Source organism: Cyprinus carpio, chromosome A20 (genome assembly GCF_018340385.1).
Source record: "Cyprinus carpio isolate SPL01 chromosome A20, ASM1834038v1, whole genome shotgun sequence".
Lineage (NCBI taxonomy): Eukaryota > Metazoa > Chordata > Actinopteri > Cypriniformes > Cyprinidae > Cyprinus > Cyprinus carpio.
In genome coordinates, this window is record NC_056591.1 from 1,110,496 (window position 1) to 1,133,482 (window position 22,987).

General features: G+C 44.6%; 3 protein-coding genes across 3 annotated transcripts in view; 1 reads left to right on the forward strand and 2 right to left on the reverse strand.

Annotated features, from left to right (window-relative positions):
- Positions 1-10,144, reverse strand: part of rars2 (arginyl-tRNA synthetase 2, mitochondrial) — an 18,584-nt gene extending 8,440 nt beyond the window's left edge. The window contains 14 exon segments of the mRNA XM_042777307.1: positions 1-45; positions 3,500-3,576; positions 4,489-4,549; positions 4,635-4,730; positions 5,513-5,619; positions 6,197-6,355; positions 6,444-6,520; positions 6,618-6,726; positions 6,862-6,895; positions 8,138-8,235; positions 8,548-8,637; positions 8,823-8,925; positions 9,859-9,932; positions 10,011-10,144. The exon segment at positions 1-45 is cut by the window's left edge and continues 80 nt beyond it. Of these exon segments, the coding sequence (XP_042633241.1) occupies positions 1-45; positions 3,500-3,576; positions 4,489-4,549; positions 4,635-4,730; positions 5,513-5,619; positions 6,197-6,355; positions 6,444-6,520; positions 6,618-6,726; positions 6,862-6,895; positions 8,138-8,235; positions 8,548-8,637; positions 8,823-8,925; positions 9,859-9,932; positions 10,011-10,046 (1,166 nt within the window). The 5' untranslated portion in view covers positions 10,047-10,144.
- A 1,405-nt stretch (positions 10,145-11,549) lies between these two features.
- On the reverse strand, positions 11,550-15,647 carry akirin2 (akirin 2). The gene is made up of 5 exons (XM_042777308.1): positions 15,183-15,647; positions 13,850-13,975; positions 13,641-13,778; positions 12,262-12,333; positions 11,550-12,157 (listed from the first exon to the last, which is right to left on the reverse strand). Exons 1-5 carry the CDS (start codon positions 15,358-15,360, stop codon positions 12,147-12,149), a joined length of 525 nt encoding a protein of 174 aa, XP_042633242.1. The 5' UTR covers positions 15,361-15,647; the 3' UTR covers positions 11,550-12,146.
- Positions 15,648-16,880: 1,233 nt separating this feature from the next.
- On the forward strand, positions 16,881-22,607 carry LOC109113788 (synaptotagmin binding, cytoplasmic RNA interacting protein). Its single transcript, XM_042777309.1, is given in 12 exon segments — positions 16,881-17,049; positions 18,432-18,591; positions 19,043-19,161; positions 19,246-19,353; positions 19,439-19,552; positions 19,811-19,987; positions 20,109-20,128; positions 20,130-20,236; positions 20,345-20,550; positions 20,783-20,932; positions 21,022-21,143; positions 21,410-22,607. Coding segments are annotated over 11 exon segments (1,872 nt in total). The 5' UTR covers positions 16,881-17,049; positions 18,432-18,443; the 3' UTR covers positions 22,011-22,607.
- Positions 22,608-22,987: the final 380 nt, after the last annotated feature.

Consider the following 22,987-nt stretch of genomic DNA (forward strand, 5'->3'; position numbering starts at 1 on the left):
CGCGTGCTCATGCCCTGCACCAGCCCGAACGCCACATGAACACACCTGACACACACAGACACACATTATGTAATTACTGGGGCTGTCATAATGAACGTGTTAAAGGGGTCATATGATGCTGCTAAAAAGAACATTATTTTGTGTATTTGGTGTAATGCAATGTGTTTACGCGGTTTAAGGTTCAAAAAAACACATTGTTTTCCATATAATGTACATTACTGTTTCTACTATGCCCCGCCTTCTGAAACGCATACATTTTTACACAGCTCATCGTTCTGAAAAACCGAGGTGTGCTCTGATTGGCCAGCTATCCAAGTGTGTAGTGATTGGCCGAATGCCTCAAGCGTTTGACGGAAATGTTACGCCCCTTAACACACTATGCCATCTCCCAGGCCAGCAGCATGAGACTCAGTCCAGCTGCTCTGCTCGTGCACATCCCATCATCGGTTCCCTTTGAGCAGTTCAGTCAGCTGCTCTGCTCGATCAATTGTCTTTTTTGAGTGGTTTAGTATGTGTGATTTTGAGGGAGTGTAAGGCATGTTTATAAACCGAATAACTTAAAGGGTTAGTTCACCCAAAAATGAAAATTATGTCATTAATGACTCACCCTCATGTCGTTCCAAACCCGTAAGACCTCCGTTCATCTTCGGAACACAGTATAAGATATTTTAGATTTAGTCCGAGAGCTTTCTGTTCCTCCATTGAGAATGTATGTACGGTATACTGTCCACGTCCAGAAAGGGAATAAAAACATCTTCAAAGTAGTCCATGTGACATCAGAGGGTCCGTTAGAATTTTTTGAAGCATCGACAATACATTTTGGTCCAAAAATAGCAAAAACTACGACTTTATTCAGCATTGTCTTCTCTCCCGGGTCTGTTAGGAGCGCGTTCACAGCACTGCAGTTTAGTGATATCCGGTTCGTGAACGAATCACTCGATGTAACCGAATCTTCTTGAACCAGTTCACCAAATCGAACTGAATCATTTGAAACGGTTCGCGTCAACAATAAGCATTAATCCACAAATGACTTAAGCTGTTAACTTTTTTTAACATGGGTGACACTCCCTAAAGTCTCAAACCCAAAGAGATATTCTTTATAAAAGACTCGTCCACACCCTCCTAAAACACCTCATTATAACACACCCCACATCTCTACGTCACTGTGTGGGAAGATTTGCATAACGCCGCCCAAATGTTCACGCAAAGAAAGAAGGTGTTACTTTGCTTCTCTCTGCTGCCGCCAGCACCATGTTGTGAAGACGCTGTGTGTTTCGTTGTGAAAGTGAAAACACCTTGTTTGTTCTTCCAAAAGAGGACACGACTAGAAATCAGTGGTTAAGTTGTATTTACAACACTGTTCCAGAACAGTTCAACCCAAATATTCAGATGCGTGGACTGTTTCCTGATGCTGGAGAGAAGACTACAATGTTCTGACTCACAGTCTGTAAGTATGTTTACATATTTACATTTATGCATTTAGCAGATGCTTTTATCCAAAGCAACTTACAGTGCATTCAGGCTAACATTTTTTTACCTAACACGTATTCCCTGGGAATCGAACCCACAACCTTTTGTGCTGCTAACACAATGCTCTACCCCTGAGCCACAGGAACACATATGTAAAGGATTTGCTGCTGATGATTCAAACATGAGTTTTGATCAGTGTAGAGCAGCGGTTCTCTATTCCAGTCCTCACCCCCCTGCTCTGCACATTTTGTATGTTTTTCTTATCGCTTCAGACATTTGTTCTATTCAAACGTAAGTGCCCTGCGAAGTGGACATCACAGGATATTCCGCCATGATTCCAATTTGAAGCGAATGCATATGTTCCATTCAAAGTGCATTGAAGTGTGCGAGATGTGAATTTAAATTGCATTTATTTACAGAGGTATATGATGTCACACTTGTCCGTGTGAGAAGACATTGCGCAGCGCAAATCCATGAATGAATGTTCCGAAGTGAGGTAAACTTCAACAGATTTCCCCTGCTCAGGGAGTAGGGAGCAATGAACACTGTGTAGGGACCATGTCAATGTGAACACAGTTCATGTACGGAGCTCACTTCTAACGAGCTGATTATCTGAATCAGGTGTTAACAAAGAAAGACGTGCAAAATATGCAGAGCTGGGGGCGAGAGGACTGGGATTGAGAACCGCAGGTGTAGAGTAGAGCTTGTTGTTTGTCGTTTCTCTGATCACAAATGCAGACATGGTTTTATGTTTACGCGGCACGATATGCAACGCAACGCATAAAAACACAGTATAAGTCATTATAATCAGTAATTATGTCCCCACTGGATGCAACAAATGCCTCGTCTGTAATGGGTTTTATTGTTTTTGTCTTGTAGCGCCGGTGCTCTGACCGGGACACGCATCACAGTATGTTAACATTTCCATCACACGCTTGAGGTATTCGGCCAATCACAACGCACTGGACAGCTGGCCAATCAGAGCACACCTCACTTTTCAGAGCGATGAGCTTTGTAAAAATCGCAGCGTTACAGAAGGCAGGGCATAGAGGAGAAACAATAATGTACAGTATGTGGAAAATAATGTTTTATGAACCTTAAACCGCATAAACATTTCATTACACCAAATACACAAAATAATGTTCTTTTTAGCAGCATCATATGACCCCTTTTACATTTAATGCAGCAACCATTTTTTCCTGGTATCCTTTGTCTAGTGTTATAGTAGACCATATGAACACACCATCAAGCATGATAAGAAACAAAAGGTTACACTTTACTTGAAAATGTATGCATAAGACTGACATGACACCTTCATAATCATGACGATACGTCATGAATATAAAGTTTTATTCATGTTTTCGACAACTGTCAATAAGTGTCATTCGCTCAGTTATGTCATTTTTAATGCAAATATGACATTGTTTGAGATGTCTTTGTTAGGGGTAGGCTGGGGTTAGGTCAAACAATGTCATCTTTGCATTAAAAATGACATAACTGAGCGAATGACACTTAATGACAGTTGTCATAAACATGAATAAAACTTTATATTCATGACGTCTCATGTCAGTCTTATGCACACCCCTTCAAGTAAAATGTTACCGAAGAAAAACTGAAGTTAGTTTGGTACCGGCGCGTGCAGTACAGATTTGCAGTAATGCATATCTTGGTGAAAAGCAGCACTCTTACTGGTGTAACTATATTATATGATATAAATTAAGAGGGTCGTTTTTATTCTCATATCTTGAATTGTAGGCTCAAATAACTGCATTCCAAAAGACTTCATCACACAGTCAGTCGACCTGCATCAGTGTAAGATGACCAACAGGTCTGGACGCGGTGCTGTGTTAAAGTCACTAATTGTTTTTAAACACAATTACTTCCAAAATCATTGCAATGACGGGAAATGTAAGTTTTAGTCAAGTAATTAAGAGTACATTTTGATTTCGTGTTGACTTTACAGCAACGTCTGTATGCAGGGTGCTTGTTTTTTTTTGTGTGTGTGTTTTGTGTGTTTTTGTGTGTGTACCTCTCTGCCCACTGGTGTCCCATGGCTAGCAGGATGTGAAAGAGCTGCCGGAAGTGGACTGTCTGACTCTTATCTGTCTTAAAGAGGGAAGGAGGACTGAGCTGATGCAGAAGGTCAAAGAGTCGTGTGGTTTAGCAGTGATTTCAGACGATTATTACTAGTTAGCCCACGGTTCAATACATACCTTGGGTTTCAGTTCAGTTCTGATGGCTTGGCACATCAGTGCTTTTTGGGTTTTTTTTTTTTATTTAATTTGCATTTTTTTTTTAAATTTACCAAAAAAATGTCTACTTCAAATTTCTTTTGTTTTGAGAGTAGGTTTTTTTTTTCTATTTTTTTCCCAAAATAGTATGGATTGGCCATTATTGAGCGTAATAAACACAGGTAATGTTTGTTTCATTCATACTGGAAGCCAGAGGGCGCCCTCGCGCAGAAACTCCACCTATGCATCACAGAAGTAATAGAACTGATGACACTCCAGGAAATCCCTAAATTGGACAAAAGCATCCAGCTATTGCTGTAACGGTGTTAAAGACAGATATGATGAAACATGAAAACCATGAACACTCGACTGCTACAATGTATAGTTTATCTGTGTTCTTTAAGCCATCTCAGGTATTTTCATAATATGTGTATTTATAATCGCCATAGCCGTTATTACGATATAGAATATATCTTCTGCCTCATTCTGTGATTAGGAGCCACATCAGATCACACAAGGGAGTTATTTCAAACACTTGACTGATGTTGTGGAGTAAAAATGTGTTCTCTTTTGTTGATCAACAGGTTTAGAAACGCTTCTCATTACACAGGAAGATGTTCGGCGTGTGTTTTTTTTTATAAGCGGGGAGACTCACAGGCGCACACAGAGAGAGACAATTTGGAGAGAAAAACAAATGCACATAACTTCACAAGCATGTATTGAACCGTGGACGTCGTACCGAAAGGTTCAGTATTATATTGAGAACTGTGGCATCCCTAATTCTTACCACGTAGATCATCTCATCAAATCCGAACCTCTGCTTCCTGTCCAGTGCTGCCGCGACGTCTCTGAAAGCAAACAGCAGTGACACGCGTCACGACTCTGTGAACTCAGCAGGTGTGTATGTGCGGCTCAGAGAGGTGTGTGACACACCTGGTGATGTACAGAGACGTCCCATCACTGCGCACCAGTGTGGCGTAAGACGACAGGTCGCCCGCTCCAGACAGATCCACCACAGCCGTGCCCTTCCTGTTCAACAACCAGTCACTGCCAGTTACCACAACCAAACCATGCCATCATCTTTGACTGCAGAAATCTACCTTTCATGATGTCTGACTGACAAATATGCCCTTTGAAGGAATAGTTTACACAAAAATTTTAATTTGAAGTGACAAGCTGCATGTTTGAGTCTGTAATCAATCCAGTGAAAAAGTGCATCTCCTGTTGTCTCTCACATCAGAATCCAGACACATATTTGTTTAGAGCTGTTTAAACACTGCTTGATCTGTGCAGATTTCTCTCCTGATTCACACCAGAACACTTTTTCACTGGAGGAAGTGTTATTATGGATTATAGACTCTATGTATTTGAGTTAAAAACGTCTTAATGCTTGTTTTGTTTCATCTTTTGTCTTCTCCAGATGTTCACTGATGGACTGGAGTGCTGTGGATTACTTGTGGATTATTGTGATGTTTTTATCAGCTGTTTGGAGTCTCATTCTGACGGCACCCATTCACTGCAGAGCATCCAATGATGAGACACTGATGCAGTGCTACATTTCTACAAACCTGATGAAGAAACAAACTCATCCTGATCTCTGATGAACTGAGAGTGAACACATTTTCATTTTTGGGTGCACTATTCCTTCAAGTTTACTAGACTGTTTGTGTTAAAACTGTGTAACCCAAATGAATGGAAATTTTATACGCAACCCAAATACAGAAATCTCAAATTTAGGCCTGTGTGTTTCCGGTGTGCTGGAAAGCTTTGTCCAGGTTTTATTACTGTCAGAATGAGAGGTGTCGTCTTACTCAGTGGTCTTCAAGAGTCCTCTGGTCATCAGCTCGTCCAGCACATTCTGGGTTTGATGCTGATGAAAGGCCTCTCCAGAGTAATGGTCAAAGTGAACTCCTAAACGCTGAGAGAGCACACACACACACCGTCAGACGCTGTGAGCCTCCGTCACACACAATCACAGCACACACTGAAGTCTCAACAGTAAACACTAGTCTATGGCAGCCCATAGAACCACTTGCGGGAAAGTTGTGAAATTTGGCACACTGATAAAAGAGAGTTTCATCATTAACCACAGCAAATTTGGTGTCTCTAACTCAAACTCTCTAGCGCCACCACTCGTCCAACATTTCACTCATGTTTATGCTAATAACTTATGAGCCGTGAGGTCTAGACGATTCATCTGCACAAATGACTTGACAGGGCTTCCTGCTCAGTTTACAGCATTATTTGAGAGAGACTTAAGAAAAATTGACATGCAATATGTTCAATATGCATCAATATCAAATATCCAGTCAAATGCTTATGTTGATGTGAAATCAGGGAGCATGGGTCTTTTTACGTGTGCATAAGAAATCCTAAATGTAAATATGATTTTAAAAACACGATGCATGCAGTTCCTCAAATGAAGCTCTAGTTTTGAGCTCTGGCACTCCCAAATATGACCACATAAATCCCTCATGAACAAGAACTGATTTTACCTGATAGATGCGTTTGTATTCGTCCACCGTGATCTCCCGAAACTGTCTCCAGAGCGCCAGCGCCTGATCCTCGCCCCGCTCCAGACGTCTGAAGAACTCTGCGGCGGCCGAATGCACGCTCTCATCACACTCGGCCTCGCGGTTCACCTGAACATACACCTGCAGCCCACAGCCGCACAACAAACAGATCTGAGTGCGTGCAACTACATCCGGCCCGGGCCAGTGCAAACGAAACACGAGAGCGCACCTCAAACAGGTGCTCCAGCGGCTGCGTCCTCAGCTTCTCCTGAGAGCCGGAGCGCTCGAAGCCTGCGCCCAGCAGACCTGCAAACACCAGCCACCTCCATCACACACGGACAGACTACCAGTCAGATCTAACTTACTGACTCCTCTAGCTTCACAAAGGTAACAGATAACTTACCAAACTGCATTCCCCAGTCGCCCAAATAATTGACTCGAATAACCTCGTTCCCCAAGGCCTTCTTTAGGTTGGCAATGAAGTTTCCTACAAAAGAAACAGAGTTGACAATCTACGCTGAGAATGTGTTTTATTAAAATCATCCGTTCAATACAAACACCGCGAATAATTAACCTAAGACTAGTTAACAGGACTGCATTGCATTTGACAATTTGTGAATCTTTTATGTTAGAGTGTTTAACAAAACTCAATTGTGAAACTTCTTCGCAATGTTTGGAGAACTATAAGCAAAGAGAGTTCAGTGTACACCTTACTGATGATGAATACTGTATTTACAGTTGCAATCGAAATTATTCAACCAGCCCTCTTTGACCTGCAAGTCATTTTGACAGTTCAACCGAGACAAGTCAACAGAGGCATCAGTAAATGATTACAGAAAATGTATTTATTAACACATCTGAGTGATTCTGAGGACACAGTGTAACAAGTTATTACGAAAAGTTACATTTTGTAGAGAATCTTTTACTCTTTATAACCTCCAGTAAACACACACATGAAAGTGTGGCATCAGTAACGAAAGTTACATTTTGTAGAGAATCTTTTACTCTTTATAACCTCCAGTAAACACACACATGAAAGTCAATTTCACATGCATGAAACCTAATTCACGTACACACAAAAAAAAGGCTCGGTGGCTCAGTGGCTTATGATATGATTGGTTGAATGGTAAGCTCGCATCTGATTGGCTAAAGAGTACGACAGACCCACGTGGGAAGAGAGCTCTGCAGGAAAGTCTCAAAAACACACACACACAAATCCGAGTGGATTCGTAGTAAATGACGATTTGTACATTCAGACACTCGTACATTTTAAACATTCAAAGGTTTTTGTGCACAGTTGTATATCTACGAATTGTGTTTTGCATTTGTGAAATGTATTTTATGAATATATATTTGTTATTTTGCGCATGTGAATTGCTTTTTGTGAATATATATATTTTTCACGCACGTGAATTTTTTTTTGTGTGTACGTGAATTAGGTTTCATGCATGTGAAATTGTCTACGCATGTGTGAATCGTGTTTTTTGCGTGAATTATATTTGAGACTTATCTGTCTCCAGGAGAGAGTCATGACCGAAGATTAAAAGATTGAAAAACATCAAGAACGTATGTGTAACAGCTCAAGCTAATTAGGTCTTGTTAAAGAGTTCCCAAAGACTTGTTTAGTTTCTCAGCCTACCATACAAACAGCAGCACTGAAGGGGGGTTGAATCATTATGACAGCTGTATTACAAAAACATCCTAAAGCTCAAACATATCTCATTGTATTTTGATTGCACATTTATGTATATACTGATTTTGATCTGTTCTTGGTACATTAAGTCATGTTAAGTGGAGTATATTCATCACAAGCGCCCTGCAGGTCACATATCACTGTTGTTTTTCTCTTTTGACAGGTGATTAAATATTCCTGGATTTCAGCAGATGGGAAGTCGACAGTTCTGTGGACGTCTGAAAGCTCACCTGAACTCCACCAGTGTCCTCCCTCCCTGAAGATGGCGCAGAAGCTCACTCTTCACACCGAAGCCGTCCGGCTCTGAACACAGCTGCTCTAAGAGTTTCTGAAACAGCACACACACTTCAACCAGAAGCTACACGCACAGTGAAGAGGAGTACTGGGACATTTCTCTGAGAGTGACGGAAGTGTAGGCTTGTTGATTGGCTGTTGAGATGTGGGCGTGGCTCTCAAGCATGTATGCAGAGGAGCGTGAGCTTGCAGGGGCGGAGTTATGATTGGACAAGTACGTGTCCTGCAGCCGGGTGAAGTCATTATACACATGAACGATGATTCAGGATGGAGAACTATGTGGGTGGAGCATATTGATTCTAGCTGTGTACGAGTAAAGAAGAGCTGCAGGAAAGTGTGTGTTCACCTGTGCCAGGATGGGTCTGTTTAACCTGAAGTGAATGACTCCTCGACCGGCGGAGACCTCCTCCACCACAGCACCCCGCTTCATCTGGAGCTGAGAGCAGAAGACATTCTTCAGACAGAAACACATCCAGCGAGCTCATCATGCAGCGTCTGATGTAGTGTCACATCTGTAACAGAGAGCTAAATAACTGCTCCTATGAACTTGTTTGTGTTTTGTCCTATAATGTAGTTCTGCGGCGGAGATCTGCATGTGAGCAGCGCTCTGCAGGGGGTCACCTGATTGGCCAGGGCTTGTGTTTTGCTCTGCAGGTCTCCGTCAGCAGCAACAGCTCCGTTCTGACGCAGACTGTTCACCGACACACGCAGATCAGCGGCAGACCTGACACACAAACACCACACTGATGGAGACCACGGTCTTAAATTCAGATGGGCGCGTGAAGGAACATTTAACACTTTTTAAAACCCAGTAGAGAAAAAGTAAGGAATAAACTGAAGGAGCACAATATATCAGTATGTTCTCTACATGACTAGAGAACAGAAAAAGAGCCACATTAGCAACACTTCAAAGAAAATACAACTTCCAGCTGATCTCCATTGCTTTTTAATTAATTTATATATATTTTTTTTTCAATGCATGCATAATTGAATGCCATGTCCATGTGTTTAAGTCTTTCTGTTTCTCTGATTGAAGAATTAAGGCTTTCTTTTGTGGAATACCGTGTTAACACTAGCAGAAACCCTGTCAGTCATTCCTGAACAACATCTACTGTATGAGCTCTGGATGATGCACACACACACACACACACTCTCTCTCTCTCTCACTCACTCACACACACACACACTCTCTCTCTCTCCTCTCACTCACTCAACACACACACACACACACACACACACTCTCTCTCTCTCTCTCCTCCTCTCTCACACACACACACAACACACACACACACACACACACACACACACACTCACACACACACACACACTCTCAATGTCATCATCATCACATGCTGATGTGTAACTCAAAAAGAAAATCTTTCAAAAATAACACATTACAATATTGCAGTACTCCATAAAAGCTTTGTATGGAAAGTGATGCACTGTTACTCTTGTCGTAGTTTTTGTCACCTGAGCTGGGCGTGTTTATTTGTTTCTGAATAACAAAGAACCCAAAGGTTACATTTTTGGCGACTGAGCATTCTGAGTGAGCTGAGCAAGCATCTCTCTCTGCACGAGACACTGATCCAGCACCTGAGCGAGTCTCCAGCCCCAGACAGGTGAGTCTGACCCGAGCAGAGAGTGAGTGAGCTCTTACTGTTTCTGTGACACCGGCACTGCAGAGATGAGCGGGATGAACACATCTTCAGACAGTCCACACACCTCCGCGAGCTGCAACACGAGAAGAGCGGTCAGCGCCGAGTGTGTGTGTGTGTGTGTGTGTGTGAGAGAGAGAGAGCTCTGCTGTACCTGCAGCGCCACGCATCTCCTGAAGAAACACGCCATGAGCGACACACAGCTCGAGTCACGGACGGAACTCCGTCATCACGCGACGCGCTTCCAAAATAAAAGTCACCGGGCTCTTCCAGGCACTCGTGAGATATAATATACACTCATATTATATCATATATAAATAATAATATTTTATATTTTTATTTTAATCTTAGTGTGAGAATACATAATTGTATATTGTGCCCGATTCAGAGTAAGACTGTCTGAATTCATCTCTGCTCAAAACAAAACATGATTTGATACCTTTTTCTCTCTCTTAAGAGTTAAACTATAAATTATCTTGTAAAATTATACAATTCTATTACAAACAAGATATTATAAAATTAGATATAAAATTATACTATAATTTTTTTATATTAGTGTAATTATAGTATAATGTTTATCCTCTGCAGTGAATGGGTGCCGTCAGAATGAGAGTCCAAACAGCTGATAAAAACATCACAATAATCCACTAAGTAATCCACAGCACTCCAGTCCATTAGTTAACATCTGGAGAAAGACAAAAGATGAAACACATCCAGCATTAAGACGTTTTTAACTCAAATACATAGAGTGTTATAATCCATAATAACACTTCCTCAAGTGAAAAAAAGTGTTCTGGTGTGAATCAGGAGAGAAATCTGCACAGATCAAGCACCGTGTTTAAACAGCTCTAAACAAATATGTGTCTGATTTTGATGTGAGAGACAACAGGAGATGCACTTTTTCACTGGAGGAAGTGTTATTATGGATTATAGACTCTATGTATTTCAGTTAAAAACATCTTAATGCTGGATTTATTTCAGCTTCTGTCTTCTCCAGATGTTAATGATTAATGTTTTTCCTCAATTTTGAGGTGACTGTCACATTCAGCTATGAATTATGAATTGTAACCTATATTTTAATTTCAAACCAACAAAATTTGACAGCAATTTACATCGCTTTGTTTTATTTGTTATTTTTTGTTTATTTAATCTAGCGATGCGTCTTCAATATAATGTCCATTTATTTTACAGTGCAGTTGTATTGTAATAGTAATATATGACGATCTTAGAGATAAGACATTATATTCTATATATTAACTAAAGTATGATGATGTTATAATAGAGTAGGTTCCTGTGTGGACTGATCCAGGCAGAGGCTCTGTTCATTCAGACACTGAAAACACTCCTAACGTCTACTTCTCAGTGCACCAGACCAATGCATTTAACTTTAAACATGAAACATTGTCTTCCAGGAGAGCATGACCTCAGACTCCACCACACAAAGTCTGTCCTGATGAGTTTATCTGTCTGTATGGGTTCATTCTACAACACATCACTCAGGAAAGACAATCAGACTGCATTAACTGTTCTACATCACACACACATCCACGAGTGTCGAGAGAGAGCAATGCTCAAGGGGGGAAATTCATCTAGATACGGTCTCAAGCGTCAGTTTAGGCACTTACTGCTTAACCCAGGCACTTCAGCAATCCAGCACAGGAAACCCAAACTATTCAGCAAGAGAGAACAGCAGTTATGTAAACGTTTTATTTGTATACTTTCCCAACATAAGTCATTTAAACTACAGGAGCAGTAAAACCATAATGCAGAGGAAAGGGGAAAAAAAAAAACATGAAGTCAACAAAAATAAATACAAAGCATGAAAACAGACTCCAATCAAAATAAATGCTGTATTTGATTTGTACAAGAAAACTCCAGATGAAAGCCAGGAGGTATTTACACGAAGCTATGAACAGCAGTCTCCCTCACACGTTTATCATGACAATCCACGTCATCTGCAGCGAATAAAAGGCATTTTACAAAATCAAACATAAAAAACAGGGATGTACTGACGGGTGACTGTATAAAAGGCATCGTCAAAGCCTAATAAATATCCAGGGTTCAGTAAGAGACACAAGAGCCACTGATTGGAGTAATAGTTGCAGAGGTGTATATGGGCACTGAGCCGCTGCGGAGAGAGACAGAAGCCCACGTGCTCCGAGCCCAGCGGGGGGGAAAGATGCGATTGGCACTGCTGGAGACCCAGCCGGACCTATCCCGAGCCTCAGGAGCTCAGAGATCCACGAGAACACGGCACCAACCACAGGACAGGACGACGTGTGACAGCCGCTCAGGACACATCTGCAGAACAACAGTACGATGAGACAAGACACCGAGCACCAGCATCAACACACACACACACACACACACACACACACACACACGAGAGACGAGAGCATACGTACAGCTGGCCGGCTGCTCCCCGAACCGCCTCATCAGCTGGTCGTGGGTGAACTTCACGAACGCATCGTACTGCTCTGGGGAGACAAAAACAACACGCCGCTCCGTCAGTCACACAAGCGCCTCCGCAGGAGAACACAGCTGGTAAAGAGGCGGGTTTACTGAACGCTCGACTCTGTTTATGAGGTGCAGTGTGCTTCGTTTTAGTTTAAAAACTCATTTCATATATTTTATCTTTAGTCTAAAGCACGCAGTGCCATCTGCTGTTAAAAACTAAGCTCAGAATCGATTCAAGAGAGAATCGTGATGCCTTCAGATGATCTCAAGTAGGGCTGTGCAAAAAATCGAATACGATTTTCATGCGCATCTCATCAGTAAAGACGCTCCGGTGATTAGTAGTATATCTCCAGCACGTGCGTTCAGATCAGGGTTGCCTGGGTTTTCACAACAAATCCTGCCCAGTTGCTTCTCAAAACTAGTCCAAAACTAGCCCAATCACGTTTCCAGGAGGTACTCCGATAAAAATTGCATCCCGGGGTTAAAGTACACGTTTTTGGCAGGGTTCACTTGGTAAAATTCTCATTTTAGGGGCTAAATATCACGTTATTGGTATTGGGGTCACTTCAATCCGCAGACATTAAAAAAGCAACCGCAGACTTGGCAACACTGGTTGGCATTTACTACACAGAGCCGTAGTCCACCGACAAGCTACACAGAATCTATTTTAAAATCGGAGGCGATTCTTTCTCGATTTTGTGTAGACTGTCAGTGGATTACGGCTCTGTGTAGTAAATGCCGCTCCACCTGAACCAGTGTTGCCAAGTCTGCGGTTGTTTTTTTTAATGTCTGCATGTTGAAGCAACCCCAATACCAATAACGTTATATTTAGCCCCTAAAATGAGAATTTTACCAAGTGAACCCTGCCAAAAACGTGTACTTTAACCCCGGGATGCAATTTTTATCGGGGAACCTCCTGGAAACGTGATTGGGTTAGTTTTGGACTAGTTTTGAGAAGCAACTGGGCAGGATTTGTTGTGAAAACCTGGCAACCCTGATCTGAACGCACGTGCTGGAGATATACTACTAATTACAGGAGCGTCTTTACTGATGAGATGCGCATGAAAATCGTATTCGATTTTTTGCACAGCCCTAATCTCAAGAATCTTTTCTTCACTTGCGATGCATCGCTTTATTGTCCCAGCTCTAGTTCATGACATCACAAACCCAGGAGGAAGCCCGTTGTAGTCCCTACCAGCTGTTTTTTGTAGTCCTTAAAAAGCTATTTCTTTTGCACTGAATGTTGTAACTCCAACAGCAACATTACACACTGACTAAAGTTCAAGAAGTGAAATCATAATCAAGCTGATATCTTTACAGCCCATACCTGCGAGTTTGGTGGTGAGGATCTCGTCGTACTCTTCGCGCACCTTCTCCTCGCGCTCCTTCAGCAGCCGCTCGCAGATCATGCCCACCTGCTTCAGCGTGAAGAGCGGCTGCTCCCGTCTGGAGGGGGAGGACGCACCTGTAAGAGACGGGAAGAGCGTCACTCGTGACCGCACCGGGGGCTGAGGGCTGAGGAGGTGTGTGCTGTACCGCTGGTGCAGGCGTGGGGCTGAGGCTCCAGGGGGCAGCAGGACTCGCTCTGCTGGAAGCTGCTCTCCAGGTGTCTCCTCTTCTGCATGCGCTTGTACTCCTGCTTGATGTTGCTCAGGATTTGCTCTGGAAGACCGAAGGAACACATTAGCAACAGACCTTCGATAAACAGCCCAGAACGTCTACGGTGGCTCAATAACATGATCACAGGGGAGCTGGGATATTCTCAACCTGTACATACCAGTCTTTGAGTCCTAAGATAATGTGATTGTTTATAAACCGCCTGATACAATGCCACCGTGTCAGAACCGGATCAAGCAGCAGGAGCAGCCGAACAAGACCTCACTTCCGGTACGTGACACACACACACACACACATAATGTGTTTGTTTATAAAACCACACACACACACACAAAATCCGGTAACGTCACACAGAGGAGTGCCCGAGAAACCCTGATCTCAACATCACAAACAGTAATGCTGCTACAGCGTTCACTCACACCTATGATACTCAAGCCTGTAAAAATGGTCTAGAAGTGCACTGTCAGTAATCCAGCCTCAGTATACACCATCACAGCGAGCTAGCGCTTAACTAGCCACATCCCTGATCGATGACAGTCTGAAAATAACCCTTCCGCTTCCACCTGATTTGAAACAGCGTAACTAAGAGAGTGCTGGACATCAGAGAGGCACAGTTTACCACATTATATATATATATATATGTGTGTGTGTGTGTCCGTGTGTTTTGATGTGAGGAGACGTGACGGGAGTACAGCGAGGAGAGTTTAGCCTGATTTCACCTGTTTGTGCGCTAGAGTCCTGATTTCACCTGTTTGTGCGCTAGAGTCCTGACTGACCGGAGCTCGACACACACACACACACACACACACACACCTGTGGTGAGACACACACACACCCCTTTGGTGACAGTGGTGATATACACACACACATGTGGTGAAAAAGTGGTGATATACAAAAACTGTGGTGAAACTGTGGCACACATGACACACACACACACTTGCTTTGATGTGGTGGGAGTGAAATGTCAGTCTGAGGCGGTCACACACACACACACACACACACACATACACCTGTGGTGAGACACACACACACACACCTGTGGTGACACACACACACACCTGTGGTGACACACGTGAAAAACTGTTGTACCTGTGGTGAAAACCTGTGGTGACACACACACACACACACATACATACACCTGTGGTGACACACACACACACACACACACACACACCTGTGGTGACACACACACACACACACACACCTGTGGTGACACACACACACCTGTGGTGACACACACACACACACACACCTGTGGTGAGGGCTGAGGTCACTCTGCCGAAGGGCGAGGGCTCCATGCGCAGGTATTTCTGCGGGGAGGCGCTGGAGCTGGACGGAGTCAGGGGCGCGCACCTCCTTCTCTTCGGAGACGCCGGGTTCATCAGAGGATCGAAGTCCAGAGTCCTTTTCAGAGTGGCTCCGCAGGCCATGATGCTGAAGCTTGTGTTTGATGAAAGGAGCAGCGACAGAGCCCTGCTAGTCACAGCTCTGCTTCGATCTCAAGGGAACGCGGCTCGGTCGCTTCGTTTTTATTTAAATTCTACGTTGCGCTCGCGGCCAAAACCCTGGCTAGGAAAACATAAACGCGTATAAGCGATGAGAAACGCAGCTGTGGAGTCTGTTCTCCTCAGGAAAGCGCCGATGATGTCGGATTGAGTCCCGAGCGAGCGATAGCCGGCTAACAAATATGGCGTGCAAACAAAACATTTGACGAGGCTGCTTCTCTGCGCATGCGCGGAGGCTTTCAGGCGAAGCCGGTACTTGTAGTTTTTGGGAGAGTCTTCCTCGCACACGATTCCTGTCTAGACCTGATATGGCAACTACAACACCCACAAACCCCCGCTCGCACTTCTCTCCACTGAAGTCGCTCATTGGTTGTTTTGGATTGTTTGTGGATTTGAAAAAAGCTCCTCATATCTCCTCCCATCGACTCGGAAGAGCTCAAAAACCACATCCAACTCCTCCAAAGTTTAACTGATATGAAACGGAGCGTAGAGTTAAAGCACTCATAAAACATGAAAGAACAGATGCAAACACTGATCTTCTTTGTATTATAATATCTGCTTATAATATTGTATTATAATATTTCATAACATCATGGCCATGTACGAGTTCGCTTTCATTTAAGGCCCATATGTTCCTGTCACACGGTTTTTAAGTATGATCATTAGTTTTCTTTACTCACACAAACCTGTATGAATGTCTTTCTTCTGTGGAACATATGCTCAAGATCTTTTGATGAATGTTGGTAACGGTTGGGGAAAGTTACATTACTTCCTAAAAAGTAGCTAATTACGTCACTTTGTTACTGTTTATGGAACGTAATGCATTCTGTTACTTTTATGTTACTTTTTCTCATCTGGCTTGGCCTTATTTTTCTCTCCTCAGAAACAAACAAAACAGAAACACAAATGTTGTGTTTATCTGAAGTCATGTTTGTTCATTAGTGTGGGTGATCGTGGAAGGTCAGCAGCAGATACTGGGTAATAAAACGGAATTAAATACATAAAGGATTTTGTGCTATTTAACATGTTTGCATCATATCCTGAGTTTGCATTGGACTGTTTTTTTATTGATTCTGAGGAATACTGAATCTGTTTTTGTGTGGGTGAGATGAGAAAGGTTGTGGGTTCGAGTCTCGGGCCGGCAATACCACGACTGAGCAAGGCACTGAACCCCCAACTGCTCCGGGTGTGTGCTCACGGTGTGTGTGTGTGTGTGTGTGTGTGTGTGTAGTCTGTCTGTCTGTCTGTGTGTGTTTGTGTGTGGCTCTGACTGGACTAGTTACTGGAGCACAGTAATCTGATTACATAACTCACGTTACCCCCAACACTGGTGAGTAACCAAAACATTTTGTTCTAAGAATTGTATCTGTGTCAGAACTGCGAGTAAAAGAGGTCGCCCTGTTTCCGGTCTGCTGCAGTGTTTCCGGTGTTCTCCCGCCCCTGAGCGGCCGCGGCAGAAACCCCGTCGGTGCGCGCGCGCGCGTGCGTGAGCAGCGCCTCCCGCCATTTTACGTGATCGGGAATCAAGCGGAGCTCCGCCGGGGAGTCGTTCACCCGCCCCAGAACACACACTCAACACGAGCACACCCGAACCGACCAGCAGAACCCCGTCAGGTAAGCGCGCGGCCGCTCGGGGCTGGGTTCCGTGGCGTCTCGTGCGGCGCAGGCCTTTATTCGCCCGGTGTTTGGAAACAATGCGCGGGGGGAGGGGGTTTACCGGACACGAGAGCAGGCCCTCAGAATCGTCTAAACACGAGAACGTGCAACGGTGTCTTTTATTAGTTATTACAGCGCGTGGCTGCGCGTTTAATTAACTGATTTTGGCGCGAGTCACGCTGCTGAGTTAGCAGGCTAATGCTAACGGAGGCACACCGCACGCGCCTAAATCCCATTTAACACACATCTATCTCGCAGCTTTTCTAATTTTCCTAATCTGTTTGGTGGCTCGCGTATTAACAGCACGTTCTGCGCAGTGCTTGTCGTCACGTAGTTCTTCAAAGAGCAGTTCGTTCAGTGTGTGTGACTTCAGCTAGCTGCGGAGGGCCCGAGACTACAAGACAGACTAAACAAGAATACAGACTAAAAGAAAAGCAAAGAAAGAATACGGACTACACAGAGAGACGGACTAAGACACACACACACACACACAGACTACACACAAAAAAAAAAGGCAGACTACACACACACACACACAGAACACCAGAACAGACTACACACACACACACACACACAGACAGACTACACACACACACACACACACACAGACAGACTACACACACATACACACACAGACAGACAGACTCACAAACACACACACAACACACACACACACACACACACACACACACAGACAGACAGACTACACACAGACACACACACACACACACACAGACAGACTACACACACACACATACACAGACAGACAGACAGACTACACACACACACACACACACACACACACACACAGACAGACAGACTACACACACACACACACACACACAGACAGACTACACACAGACACAGACAGACAGACAGACTACACACAGACACACACAAGGAGACACACACACACACACATGCCTGCACACACACACACATACACAGACAGACAGACAGACTACACACACACACACACACACACACAGACAGACCACACACACACACACACAGTTTGTATTGTTGTATTATAGTGGAGCTGTGTGTTGAGCACATGGAGCACTTGTTCACAGTGTGTGTTAGGGTTGTGGATGTAGTGCTGATTGGTTGAGGAGTGTGAGAGATGATTGAGGGCTGTTTGCTAGGAGGCTGTATGCATGCATGATTATGAAGGAAAAGGTCCAGAGTTTATGTATCATTCATTGCATGCAGGTAAAAAAAAAAAGACTGGATGATTTCGAGATTGCAATACGGACCCCATGCATAAAACTGAATACCCATTTAATTTGTGTAACTGTCTACCAAACCCTGCAGTAATTTGGCTCATTGCATTTGAACAGATTTCTGGAGACATGGCCACAGAACATATTAATGGGAATGGTACAGAGGAGCCGATGGACACGTCTGCTGCAGTTACCCATTCTGACCACTTCAACACTTTATTAGAAGCTGGTTTACCACAAAAAGTTGCTGAAAAGCTAGATGAGATTTACCTAGCAGGTAAGCCCAAGCTTGAACCCTCCGAGTTGACTTTCTTCATATTCAGTGCTATGCTTTGTATGTTTTCTTGCGTAGGGAATTGGCAGGTCATTAGCAACTTTGTGTGGTTTCACTGCAAAATGGGTACTGCAGCGCTAAATGATGCTGAATAGAGCGTGTCCGGTCCGGTCCGGTCCTGAGAGCAGCCGTTCTGGGGCTGTTGGGGGGGGGGTGTCCTGATGACCTATCAGGAGACTTCATTTGGATGGTCAGACAGCAGAATACTCTGATCCTGTAATCACACAGCAGCGCTGGTGTGAGCCGAAGCCCTGTCCGAATGATGATACTCATGAACTCTCTCTCTGAGTCACGCTGATGTGTAATCCACGAGCCTGACTGGACGGGGCTAGAGCGTCCTGCAGATCCTCACATCTCTGGCTGCGCTGAGGTTTCCCTGGTCTTCTCCCTGCAGGCCTCGTGGAGCACAGCGACCTGGACGAGAGGGCCATCGAAGCGCTGAAGGAGTTCGATGAGGACGGTGCACTGCAAGTTCTGGTCCAGTTCAAAGAGAGCGACCTGTCCCATGTGCAGGTAAGTGCTCTCGCTCTGCTCTCTGTGTCAGCGTGGTGACACTCGAGGAGGTTTTACTAGCTCACTCTCTCCTGCTTTCACCAGAACAAAAGTGCCTTTCTCTGTGGAGTGATGAAGACCTACAGGCAGAGAGAGAAACAGGGGACCAAAGTTGTCGATTCCACCAAAGGACCAGATGAAGCAAAAATCAAGGTGCGCTTGGGCTTCTTATTTAACGTATATTATTTCAATGAAACGAGTGCCTGTGTTCACTCGTGGGATTGGTCGTGTTTTTCAGACTTTGCTTGAGAGGACAGGCTACACCCTGGATGTCACTACAGGTCAGCGCAAGTACGGCGGCCCTCCGCCAGAGTCCGTCTACACAGGTGCTCAGCCCACGGTCGGGACAGAGGTAATTCACATCAGGACGGTCGCTCTCGGTCTGTACAGGGGTTTTTCTCATGGTCAGGGTCGTTATGTTGTTGTGTTGATCTGGGGTCTGTAAAGGCTGTCTGAATGATGAGTTATATACACTGCTCCGGAGTAACTTTGTTATGCTGACAGTTTTAAATTCATATTTGTAGCCTCTGGGTGTGTTGTTATGGCTGTAAGGTGTGGCTCTAACCTGTCAGACGGGCTCACTGACTTCTCCATTCCCTCCGTACTGCAGATCTTTGTGGGGAAGATCCCGAGGGACTTGTTTGAAGACGAGCTCGTGCCTCTGTTTGAGAAGGCAGGGCCGATCTGGGACCTGCGGCTGATGATGGATCCTCTGAGCGGCCTGAACAGGGGCTACGCCTTCCTCACGTTCTGCACTAAAGAGGCTGCACAGGAGGCTGTCAAGCTAGTAAGACACACATACATCTGGTGAAGTTCCAGGAAACATGGTTGGGTAGTGATAGACATGGGTGTGGCTTCACGAATCCAACCGTTGATCAAGTATTCGCTCCCTGTTTTTCTCCTCTCAGTGTAACAATCATGAAATCCGCTCGTATTGGCGTGTGTATATCAGTGGCAAACAACAGACTCTTTGTGGGCTCCATTCCCAAGAGCAAGACAAAAGAGCAGATTGTTGAAGAGTTTTCCAAAGTCACAGGTGAGCTTTGCTTTGAAACAAGCGTGTATTCCTCGCTGCATGCTCCGTATCTCTGTGTCCTCTCAACGTTTTAAGATCTAAATTTAACGTTCTTTCTCTTTTTCTCAGAGGGTCTTACTGACGTCATCCTTTACCATCAGCCGGACGATAAGAGAAAGAACAGGGGCTTCTGTTTTCTGGAGTACGAGGACCACAAAACGGCAGCACAGGCTCGACGGAGGCTCATGAGCGGGAAGGTGAAGGTCTGGGGCAATGTGGTCACCGTCGAGTGGGCCGACCCTATTGAGGATCCTGACCCGGAGGTCATGGCAAAGGTCAGAAGGTTTTCTCTGTAGTGAAGGGTTTGTACTGAAACTATGAGACGATTAGCTTATCAGTGATAAATCTGAGATGCTCTCTTCAGAGAACATTGTTCTGCAGTAGTAGTCATCCTTCTGTTACGGGTGCACTGTTGATCAGAGTCTGGCGGTTTTCAGATATAGGACAGATATAACGGCGCTTCTCTTACAGCTAGAGAGCTCATGTTGTCATCTCACCTGCTCCTAGGTGAAAGTGTTGTTTGTCAGGAACCTGGCCAACAGCGTCACAGAGGAAATACTTGAAACAGCGTTCGGCCAGTTTGGCAAACTGGAGCGAGTGAAGAAACTGAAAGACTACGCCTTCATTCACTATGACGAGCGAGATGGAGCGGTCAAGGTGAGACTCTTTGGAACAAGTGTCCAGGAGCAGGTTTCTGGTGTTGTTGAGCGGTCGTTACAGTGGTGTGACGGTGTGGATGTTTGCAGGCGCTGGCAGAAATGAACGGTAAAGATCTAGAGGGGGAGCACATTGAGATTGTGTTCGCCAAGCCACCCGACCAGAAGCGGAAAGAGAGGAAGGCGCAGCGTCAAGCAGCGAAGACGCAAATGTGAGTTTTGTGGGTTTACAGTGTGGGTGTCCGACCCTGCTCGTGAACGGCTGCGGTCCTCCAGACTTCAGTTCCAACTCTTATCCAGTGTTTGGAGTCATCCTGAACACCTTGATTAGCTCAGGCAGGTGTGATTGGGGTTGGAGCTGGACTCTGCAGCCCTCCGGGAGCAGGTGATTTATAGCTCTGTGTCTCTGAGAGGAGCGATCATGGAGCGGCTTGTCATTTCATTTGAATATAAACATCTCTGTGCTCTTCTCCTCCAGGTATGATGATTACTACTACTATGGGCCTCCTCAAATGCCGCCTCCTGCCAGGGGCCGGGGCCGGGGTGCCGGTCGGGGTGGTTACTCCTACCCGCCAGACTATTACGGCTACGAAGATTACTACGATTATTATGGTTATGATTACCATAACTACAGGGGCGGCTACGACGACCCGTACTTCGGCTACGATGACTTCCAGGCGCCCGCTCGAGGCAGAGGAGGGCGCGGCGGGGCTCGAGGCGGGGTGTCTCCGGTGCGTGGCAGAGGGGCCAGCGCTCCACGGGGCCGGGCGGGCTTCCCCCAGCGCGGAGGTCTGGGAGCGAGCAGGAGCCCACGCGGAGGAGCCAGAGGCGGGGTTCTGCCGAGAGGGCGCGGGGTACGTGGTGCTCGGGGTGGACGCGGTGGAAATGTAGGAGGCAAGCGCAAAGCCGATGGCTACAACCAGCCAGATTCCAAACGGCGCCAGACCATTAATCAGAACTGGGGCTCGCAACCCATTGCACAGCAACCCTTGCAAGGTGGCGATCATTCTGGTAACTATGGTTACAAATCTGACAACCAGGAGTTTTATCAGGATTCTTTTGGGCAACAGTGGAAGTAGAGAATGTAGGGCTCTTTTGTTTTCTTTTCCAAAAAAAAAAAAAAAAAACCCAAACCTTTTTATAGAGACTTGATTGGCCCTCAAATCCATTAAAGGTTGCTCTCTCCTTTTCCTGGCGGGTTTTCTTGTACATATTTTAAGAATCCGCTTGGACTCGATCAGTAGTCACTCCCTCCTGCTTCTGCCGAACTGTTTTTGTTTTATGTTTTGTTTGGAAGTCGTTTCCTACTTTTTAAAATCGGGATTGAAATTTTTAAATTTGCAGTTTTGTGCTCTACCTGTCTATTTGGCTATAGTACCTTGTGTGTTCATAGGAATTCTGCTCTTCATGTCTAAAGTAGGTAACAGCAACAAAAATAATAAAAAAAATAAAGTGTCTCCTAAACTTGTATTCAACGAAAAAAAAAAAATGAAATTACTATTTGTTTGTTATAAAAGATAATGCTAGTCAAATAGCTTGTCTTGTTTTTGGGGAAAACGATAAAAAAAAAAAAAAAAGGACTTTGATCCAAATTTTTGGCTTTACATTTTGGCTTGTATTCTTTGCTGTTTGTCTGCTTGAATAAACATACACGCACCAGTGTACAAAAACTCAAATTGTGTTTCAAATTCATGTTTCGGCAAATTCTCTCTTCAAATTGCCTACAAATTTACGGCTCCTTGTGGAAGAAAAAGGACTAAAGGTTTGCCTGTAGACGTGCTGCTACCTCACTCTGCATGCCTTCAAATTGATATCACCAAGTTGAAGTCCACATCCTCTCTCCACTCAAGCTCTGTGTAAATACATACCCCATTTCACACGATCTCCTCCAGCTGAGAGGCTTTCTTTACTCCGATTCACTGCCATTGCAATTTTTGGGCACCTTCTCTCCTGAGGTCCCCGTGTGTTTCGGCTTCAATGGGGTTTTGTTAGAGGAACTCCACGAGGACCGAGGCTAAACTCGATGATAGCCACAGAAAGCACAATTTGATGCTAA

What these genes read in the sequence shown, in the direction of transcription:
- akirin2 (XM_042777308.1), bottom strand. Translation starts at nt 15,360, where the DNA reads ATGGCCTGCGGAGCCACTCTGAAAAGGACTCTGGACTTCGATCCTCTG. An exon ending in GACCTCAGCCCTCACCACAG is followed by an intron (nt 13,976 to 15,182) that starts GTGTGTGTGTGT and finishes TCGGTCTTCCAG; the next exon opens with AGCAAATCCTGAGCAACATC. An exon ending in CCTCACCACCAAACTCGCAG is followed by an intron (nt 12,334 to 13,640) that starts GTATGGGCTGTA and finishes TTGTCTCCCCAG; the next exon opens with AGCAGTACGATGCGTTCGTG.